The sequence below is a fragment of the Urtica dioica genome, chromosome 6 (genome assembly GCF_054948205.1).
Source record: "Urtica dioica subsp. dioica isolate 48M chromosome 6, U.dioica_male_clone48M_v1_H2, whole genome shotgun sequence".
NCBI lineage: Eukaryota > Viridiplantae > Streptophyta > Magnoliopsida > Rosales > Urticaceae > Urtica > Urtica dioica.
The window spans coordinates 42,879,449-42,888,933 of NC_142761.1; the positions used below are offsets into that span (position 1 = coordinate 42,879,449).

The 9,485-nt window shown below is 36.4% G+C and overlaps 2 protein-coding genes across 2 annotated transcripts; both read left to right on the top strand.

Moving 5' to 3' along the window:
- Positions 1-2,543: 2,543 nt before the first annotated feature.
- Positions 2,544-2,882, top strand: LOC149394376 (uncharacterized). The gene has a single exon (XM_089616725.1). The coding sequence runs from the start codon at positions 2,544-2,546 to the stop codon at positions 2,673-2,675; it is 132 nt and encodes a 43-aa protein (XP_089472851.1). The 3' UTR covers positions 2,676-2,882.
- A 4,122-nt stretch (positions 2,883-7,004) lies between these two features.
- Positions 7,005-7,814, top strand: LOC149394377 (proteasome subunit beta type-2-A-like). The gene is made up of 3 exons (XM_089616723.1): positions 7,005-7,162; positions 7,233-7,356; positions 7,561-7,814. Exons 1-3 carry the CDS (start codon positions 7,005-7,007, stop codon positions 7,630-7,632), a joined length of 354 nt encoding a protein of 117 aa, XP_089472849.1. The 3' UTR covers positions 7,633-7,814.
- The last annotated feature ends 1,671 nt before the right edge of the window (positions 7,815-9,485 follow it).

Consider the following 9,485-nt stretch of genomic DNA (forward strand, 5'->3'; position numbering starts at 1 on the left):
TATTAATATGAACTAGTCTCATGTAGGGCTATGGTGTAGCGGGTTCATTACGATGTAGGATTTATGATATTAGAATTGTTAGGTTGTTGTTTTTCTCATCACTTTTGCTTAATCCATAACTATGCTTAATGCTTGTATGAATGTCATGAACTCATGCTTGTTTTATGTTCAACTCTAATGCTTGAGAAAGGTTAGGTTGTTGTGTTTTTGTGTGGATTACTAGAATTCATTCCTAGGCTAGATATAGCTAGGTTGTTCTAGACTCGTGAGAATACTCTTGTTTTTATGCTAGCCGTGCTTGTTAGGAGTTGAGATCGAAAGATGATATTCCGGTATCGGTTTAGGTTGTTAGATGCTTGAGAGAGATCTATCAATTCTATTAAAGTGAGTATGATCGAGTAGTGAAAAGTATGAATCTCAATAGCTTGTTTCTTTTCCTAATTCAGCGAATCTAAGTTGTTTTGTGAACCCGTGAACCATAGTCCTTCTCTTTAGCCATTATAATTTTTTGTGCATCTAGTTATTTAATTTTGTGACATGTTAGTGAATTTTTGTGACAACGATTCCATCAACTATATTTAGTTCTATATTAGCTTGTGATTATCGGATTCCTCAATTTAGCTAGTCCTCGTGGGATCGACTCGTTCTTACGATTTATTACTATTGCGACCACGTGCACTTGCGTGTACGAGAAAATTCGCAACATGGCCCTGGCCTTGCATCTCTGATTGGGGCATTAACATCACGTTCATCCTCAATTATCATGTTGTGCATTATAATGCATGTTGTCATTATGTCATGCAATACTTCTTTCTTCCAGTAAGGTGTTGATCCTGCTATGATACTAAACTTCCCTTGCAAAACTCCAAACGCACGTTCAACATCTTTTCGATATGCTTCTTGCTTTGCTGCAAACAATTTCTTCTTTGGACCTCGGGGATCATGTATAGTTTGAACAATAGTGGACCATTTTGGGTAAATATTATCGCTAAATAATAACCCATATTATACTCTTTCCCTTGAATAACGTAATTAGCTGGATGAGAAATACCTTGACGAATATTTTAGAATAAACTAGATGACTCCAACACATTGATGTAGTTGTTGCTGCCTGGCATACCAAAATACGCATGCCATATCCATAGATCATAATCTGCAACCGCTTAAGAATATTTTCTCTTATAATGCATACAATCCAGACAACCCAAGATTCTCGGGAATCCGCGTTGTTGGCCAATATTGAGAAGTCTTGTGACATCTTCTCTTGTTGGCGACCTGAGATACCACTCCGAAAAGATTGCTACAATTGCACGACAAAACCTCTTCATGCATTCAATCGCTGTAGACTTTCCTATTTTAATGTACTCATCAGTGGCATCAGCCCGCATACCATAAGCCAAAATTCGAATAGCAGCAGTTACTTTTTGTAGAGTTGACAATACCAATCTTCCAAGCCCATCACATCGCTGATTGAAGTAGTTGTCATATTGCTTAACTTCATCAACGATGTGAAGGAATAACCTCCGCGACATTCGAAATCGCCGATGGAACTCTCGTTCACCATACACAGGTTTATTAGCAAAGTAATCATTGAACAATCTATCATGAGCATTTTCTCGGTCACGGTGTACAACGATGTGACCGGGAACAGAGCCTCGATGACTAACATTGTTTCTTTCTTGAATGAGTTGGTGAATGAGGAGGTTGTTGTTGACAAATGCATTGACTGCGGCTAGTTCTTCTCTCTCAATTGCTTCAAGGTCCTCCGCCAACCACTCATCAAATGATGAATCGTCTGAAGAGGAAGACGATTGTGAAGTTTGAAAAGAGGATGGACCTCCGATATTAAAATTCATTTTTTTACTAAGAAGATTAAGAAATTTTTGTGACGTTTGAATGCAATATAGCTTGGTTTTTATAAATATGAATTTTACTATTGGAGAAGATAAGGAGATAACGAGAATTGAATCTCTGCCATTCATTAGATTTCATCCATTACCGATCATCGGATTTCTATCTTACCATCATCTTATTTTATATAATATATCCAAAGAAAATCTTGAAAATCTAATCTTGGCCATTCATTAGATATCATCTACCTGTAATCGTTAGATTAGAATCATGTTTGTCTATTAATTATTTTTAATTTCTTTATCCGACATTTTAGATAAGGATATCTTCGAAAATATATCTTGACCATGCAATAGATCTCATCCATCCCCAATCGTTGGATTGTTATTTTTATTTTTTTATTACTTTATCCGACATTATAGATAAGGAAATCTTTGAAATTGGATCTTGGCCATTCATCAGATTTCATCTATCCCCAATCCGTTGGATTATTTATTTTATTTTATTTATTACTTTATTCAATATACCCTTATCCAACATTCTAGATAAGAAAAATCTTTGAAGTTGTATCTTGGTCATTCATCGGATTACATTTATCCCTAGTCGTCAGATTATAACTTTAAATTGTCTATAAATAGCAAACTTTGATATCAATTCTTCACACTTCCAACTACCACATCTTCTTTAAAAAAATGTCTTTATCTCGTGGTACATCATTTAATAATCAAGAAGATGTATTGTTATGTCATGTGTATTTAGAAATATCACAAGACCTAATCGTAGGCATAAACCAGTCCAGAGAAAACTTCTGGAAAAAAAGTTGAAAAAAATTACAATGAGCAAAAAGGAGAGAGCTGGGAAAGTAGAAGTGATAGATCTTGTTAAGGCAGGATGGGTGTTATTCTTTATGCATTTAGGAAGTTAAAGAGCTGTATGCTCCAGGTGGAAAATATGCATCCAAGTGGGGCATCCGAACAAGATATTGTGAGTACAAATTCAATGCATATATATATATATATATATATATATATATATATAAATGTTTATGTATATATTATTTTCATTTCCTATTTATATCTGTCTATACACATGTATATATAAACATTATATGGGCCAAATAAATTTTGCGGACGGACAAAGCAAAGAAGTTATTGGTGCAAGATCCAAAGCTTAAAAAAAGGTTTTAAATTTGATCATGTATGGTTTTTGATGAAGGATGTTCCAAAGTTCACAGACAATGTCAACATTGGTATTCTAGCTTCTTCAAGACAAAATACTCATACCGTTGGGAGCCCTACGCCTGAGTCTCCAACACCGCAATCTCCGGGTTTATCTTCATTTTCTATCAATTTAAGTAGTGACGATGGTGGTGAAAATTCATCTGAACGTCCTATAGGGGTTAAGAAAGCAAAATTACAAAGAAAAATGGTCCAAGATAATAATTAATCCGTTCATAATTTGGTATCATCTAGCAAAGAAATTCTTAATTTCTTAAAAGAAAGTTCATTAAGTAGGGGAAAAAATTATGAGATGGCTCAACAACGTTTGCAAAATCAAACAAAAAAATTAGCCCAAAAAGAAATTGAGGAGGAAAATAAAATTTTGTTAACAAATTTGAATTCCATCACTGATCCTAGTACATGTGAGTTTATTCGATCCGAGCAAGCAAGAATCATACAAAAGAGAACTCAGCAGCAACAACAACAACAACCTCGAGTTGCGCCTAATTATTATGGCCAATTTTTAAGTGACATTGGAGGTTCAAGGTCTGATTTACCAGAGTATTAGTCGGTCCTTTTATATTATGAAGTATTTTGTAACTGCTTTTATTGTTATAGTATTAGTCGGGTTTTTCAGTTGTCTCGTACTCATCTACTATTGTGATTTTAATTTTCTTTAATTTATAGTTTGTACTTTTATTTTAATTTGTGTCAAGTTTGAGTATTAATGTAATTTTATTTTTTAATTTTGGGTGTTAATGTAATTTAGTATTGTACTATTAATTAATTATTTAGTTTGTTAATTTAAATTTTAATATTAATAGCATGTGTGTTATGTTTTTTTTATTGATCAAGTAGTAAAATATTTCAATTTATTGAATAAAAAAGGATCTGTTTAAAATATATATATCTTTATGTACCAAAAAATAAAATATTTTACTAAACTTTGAGAAACGAGGTCAATTTTAAAACCCATACAAAAAATGAGGACTAAAAAATAATATTTGAGGGTGCACTATAGCACACCCTCATTTTGAAGATATGCAGGTTGGATTGGAGACAGCCACACCCTCGTTTTTGAGGTTTTGAGGGCTGCGTTGGAGAAGCCCTTAGAGTATAGTTTTGTTTCTCACAAACTCTTTTTACTCCACAACACATCCTTGTGGAACATTCCATCAGTGATATTGAATGGTTCATATTTGACAATCGATAAAATTTAAAAAAAATAAAATAAAATATAATGACCGAACATCACATAAACATCAATAATCAAAGCTTAGTGAAAAAAAAAAAAAAAACTACGGCAACGTTTGACTGTGCCTACTTTATTAGCACTTGACCTCGTTTAGTTGTTGGCCAAAGTAGAAATAAAAAAACCATGCCATCATCGTTGGCCTCATTTTTTTGTTGCTCTCGCTCGAGCTTGGCAGACAAGTTCTCGATGTACTTCTTCATCGATACATGCTTTGCGTTCGCGTAAAACGAACATGATTGGTTGCAGTTTCAAAAGGGTCTCTCTCTCGTATAGATGCGGAGAATAGTTTGGGAGAGAATAGGAGATCGAGAGCACGAAAAACTTATACAACCTTATGTTGCTTTGCCGATCAGGACTTCGACTGAGACTAGTGCTTTCTTGGCCAAGTCCGTTGCAAGGCTCGTGGCTCGAGCTTCCGTTAATCCAAATCAAGACGTGTGTAATGAGATACGGAAACTTAAAATTTAGACTCGTGTAAATTCCTCAATATATAGTGTTATATTTCATAGGACTCTTGAGGAAATTTTCAAAGGCCTTTCCGGATCAGTATGTCTAAGCGATTTCCGACTGCTCGTGCATGAATAATAATTTCAATTGTAAACAAAAGAATCGTAATCTTTCTTAATATATCTAGAATATAATTACATTACTTTATTAAAAATAGCTGACAGTGACTCTAGATAAACGAGTTTTTGGATTTTCGGGGAATAGTGAGTTTTGTTCGTAAAAACACACCAGATTTTTGAATTTTTATATGCAATTTTTGGTCTTCTTGAATAACTTTTCAAAATTTTTGAAGTTTCTATACAAATTTTTAAATAAAAAAAAATCGTGATTTATAATTTTTGTAACAAATTCGAAATTTTGTATGAAGGTTTTTGGAAATTTTAAGGGGTAAGGGCAATCGCGAGTCCAAAAGGCGTTGTTGATCTCACTAAATAAAATATTTGAAAATCATTGTAAAACACCAAAAAAAAAATCTAATGATAGTTCAAATTTTGAAATATAAAAGAAAATACCAAGCTCGCAAAAAACAAAGCAAAAAAAAAAAAAAAAAAAAAAATATTAAGTGCGAATTTCAAAATATAAAATGTAAAACTTTGAAATCAAAATATAAATGTAAGACTTTGAAATATTTTACACAAATGTTTGTGATTTTCGGATTTTTAACCATTTGTTTAGGATTAATTACATATTTTCCCCCTCAACTCTTACATGTGTAATGTCATATTTTCTCAAGTATGAAAAATAGCCCTTAAAGTCTTGCATTCAATTAAATATAGTCTTTCTGTTAAACTTTACTAGACGGCGGTCCAAATTTTTATCACGTTTTGGCTGGGACAAAAATAGAGGAAGTTCCTGTATCCATCGAGCTTCTCATTCGCATCACGCTATTGTGTTTAGATAGTTGCTATTTGCTCAAAACCCTTCCAACTACCATATGCAAGCTCAAGTCTCTTAAGATTCTTTCTATGAAAGAGAGCTTAAAATTGGAACACTTCCCTAAAATTTTAGAGCATATGGAGTGCTTAGAAGACCTCTTGTTGAGAATCTGACCGGGCTTAAAACCTTGAGCCTACAGAACTGTCAAAGTCTCGAGAAACTTCCAGACACAATCTTCAATCTGCGGTCTCTCGTATCACTGAACATAAATTGTTGCCCAAACCTCAAATGCCTTCCTAAGCTTCGGTTCTCAGTAAAGCGTCTCGATGCAAGAGGTTGTAAGTCACTGGAGAGACTATCGAGTCCATCGACTGCATTCGCAGAAGGTCCTCAAGTCAGCCATGTTTGACTTTTCTGATTGCTTGAAGCTCGATCACGCAAAGATAGTGACTGAATTTCATTATAGAGTTTTTGCACGGAAAATTGTTCCGGTATCATCAGAGCCAAAAAGATCTAAGGTACTTGCTTTTCTTTGGTTTTAGACATGATCAATCACTTCAGAGTAGGCCTGTGCACGGTCCGGTCCGGTCCAAAACCGGCCAAAAAAAGGACCGGACCGCTCAAAACGGTCCAAAAAAACCCAAACCGGACCGGACCAAAAAACTGTAAAAATCGGACCGGACCAAACCGTTTTGAATCGTGTAGAACGGACCGGACCGTTTTGAACCATTTGGACCGTTTAGACCGGACCGGACCGGACTGATTTGGACCGTTTTGAACCGTTTTACATAATTAAAATAAAAAAAGGGTTATATAGCTAAATGGCCGCTGAAATTATAACCAATTTGGATTTGGCCACCATTTGGTTAATTTCGTGTAAATGGCCAGTCCAACTTATTTACACGCTGAAAAATACCATATAACCCCTAACCTGTTCCTGCCCACAACATTAATGAAATAAAAAAAACATTTAAATCAGAATATTAGATAATAACTGTCCCTGATATCGAGGCACATCATAAGCTTCGGTAATTAATAGAGCTGACACGCGCAATCTCTCTCTCAGAAGAAAATTGGAAACACGAGCAAACCCAAATTTGAAACCCAGAAACCAAACGCACGGCCTGGTTCGTAGAAATCTTCATCTTCTCAACGTCTGGTAATTTTTGGGCGAGATTAACAAAAAAGACAACGAAACCATCAATCCCGACGACGAAGAAAGGTATTTCCAGGAAGACAACGCCGGCGCATCAGCCTGGCGAGCCGCCGCGACGCGCTTGGCCTCGATGGGATCAATGGAGTGCGTTTTCGGTCTAGTGGGCGACGGGTTCGCCATCGTGGTGGCGGACACAACAGCTGTGAACAGCATTCTGGTTCACAAGTCCAACGAGGACAAGAACATGGTCCTCGACTCCCACAAGCTCGTCGCCGCCAGTGGCGAGCCCGGAGACAGGTATCGCCGCCGAGATCTACAGCCTCTCGATTTACTGGATTGCTTTTCGTCATGAAATTTGTATTTCTAGGGTTCAATTCACGGAGTACGTACAAAAAAACGTGTCTCTGTATCAGTTCCGTAACGGAATTCCGCTTACCACCGCCACGACGGTGAACTTCACTCGCGGCGAGCTCGCCACCGCCTTGAGAAAGGTCTTCCCTTTGTTTCATTTTTTTGTTGCTAATTTTTAGGGATTTCGGTGCGATTAGTTCAAGGCCTTTTCAATTCTAGGTTTATTTTGGGGAAAAATACAACGATAATGGTGTCGAATTGAATGAATTCGTTGTAAGGCAGTAACTTTATGTTGAAAAAACATAGCTGCAAAATGTTGAATAACTGTAAATATTTTTTTTCAGAATCCGTACTCGGTGAACATCCTTTTGGCAGGCTTCGACAAAGAAACGGGTCCGTCGCTGTGGAAGAGGTGATCCACATCGATCCCACCACCAGCGCGCTTGGCCTCGATCCCGCCGGCGATTTCGAATCTGAGAAGGACGCTGTGGAAGAGGTGACGCGGGAATGGCGGTGGACGGCGACGAAGGCGCGGTCCATTTTGGGGTACGCGGCGATGGGCGTCGTGGGGCTGCTGCTGATGGAGTCGTTCGGGACGCCGACGGTTGTATTGTAAATAAGCTGTGAAATCAATTAACATCAGACAATATGCTGTTAATCAATTAACAGAGAATATTACAAAACTTATTTACAGTTTATTTGTATTGTAAATAACCTGTCGAATCAATTAACAACAGATGTAAATTGATGTTAATGGACAATAAATACGAAATTTATTTACATGTTATTTGTATTGTAAATAAGCTGACAAATCAATTAACAACAGATAACGTGCAAATTACCATTTACACGTCCAGACTCTCAGGGAATCATTACCATTAATGCCGATATACAGACCAAAACACACGTCAAACATAACTACAATGCAATAACTGCTTTCCGAAAATAAAAACCATTTACAGTTTATTTGTTTTTTTTTTTTTGAATTTTAAAAAAACTGCCGCATATAATGAGTAAGGGCAAATAAGTAACAAAAAAAAAGTTAATATCCTGCCACGTAGGCGCAATGGCCATTTACAAAAAATTAACCAAATGTTGGCTAAAACCAAATTACTAGTGTTTTAGATGGCTAAACAGCTAATTATTTGATATAAAAAACCATTAATTTTCCACCAAAACAAAAACATGTAGTCATGTATGGGAGGGAAATACATGCACAAATGCCTAATTTGGCTAATTGGACATTAATTTTTTTTATTTTTATTTTTTTTATAAATAAACCAGTCCGGTGAAAAAAAACCGGACCGGACCGTTTGTAGTGAGTAGACCGGACCGGGGAAAAAAACCGTTCTAAACCGGACCGACAGTCTAAAAATCACCGGTCCGGTCCGGTTTACGGTTTTTACGATTTTTTTGCGTCGCCCTACTTCAAAGAGCATCACTAATGCTTTGCTTAGACGAACAATAATATTGGACGTTTGACATGGCATCTTTTCTGTGCTCTGAGTATCTCTAGCCGAGATCTGAAACTTGTGCTAAATATAATATATTACAAACTGTACACAGCTCATTCCATTATCGTGTCAAATATTGCTCTAGAAGTTCCAAATTATGAATTTTGTTTCAGAATTGAAAAAAGTTGCATTAGGCTATAAATTAAACACGAGATTATTCCCAGTAAAACAGCATAAATCTAGAATCTAATGAGAAATGGTATTGTCCTTTGCAAATCGGGACCAACCTTTAATAGATTTGAGTATTGATAATATCATTGTCTCATGGTAATAAATTTAGTGCAAATGTTATATTTGGTCTCAAATTTGAAAAGTCAAATCGTAAATGACACTCCATTGGAGTGTGTGATGTATCTGCTAATTTTGTTTGAACTACCCACTAGAGTAGAGATGCTCCAAGAATGACTTTTTTTTCTTATACGATAGTTGAGCTCTGTTTCCGGGATCGGAATCTGTTCTCCGGGGGAAAAAATCCCAATGTGGTTTGGCGATCAAAGCGAGGAATCTTCTGTGACTGTCAAACTACTTCCAGGGTGGTATAACCCAAAATTCACAGGCTTCGCGGTCTGTGCTCTCATTTCATTTAACACAAGCTCTAGTTACCCGCGACTTGGCCTCGTGCAGGAATCGCGTTTCACAACCGAGCGCGGAGAAATTGTTGCAAAGTCACCCCATTTACCTATTGAGATGAACCCGATCAATGGCTGTGATCACGTGCAGTGCAAGTGTCGTTTGAAGTCTTCAACAGAGAGTCG

Coding starts and splice junctions, on each gene's coding strand:
- LOC149394376 (XM_089616725.1), top strand. CDS start 2,544: ATGTCTTTATCTCGTGGTACATCATTTAATAATCAAGAAGATGTATTG.
- LOC149394377 (XM_089616723.1), top strand. CDS start 7,005: ATGGAGTGCGTTTTCGGTCTAGTGGGCGACGGGTTCGCCATCGTGGTG. Junction 7,163..7,232: donor AGTGGCGAGCCCGGAGACAG/GTATCGCCGCCG, acceptor TTGTATTTCTAG/GGTTCAATTCACGGAGTACG. Junction 7,357..7,560: donor TCGCCACCGCCTTGAGAAAG/GTCTTCCCTTTG, acceptor ATTTTTTTTCAG/AATCCGTACTCGGTGAACAT.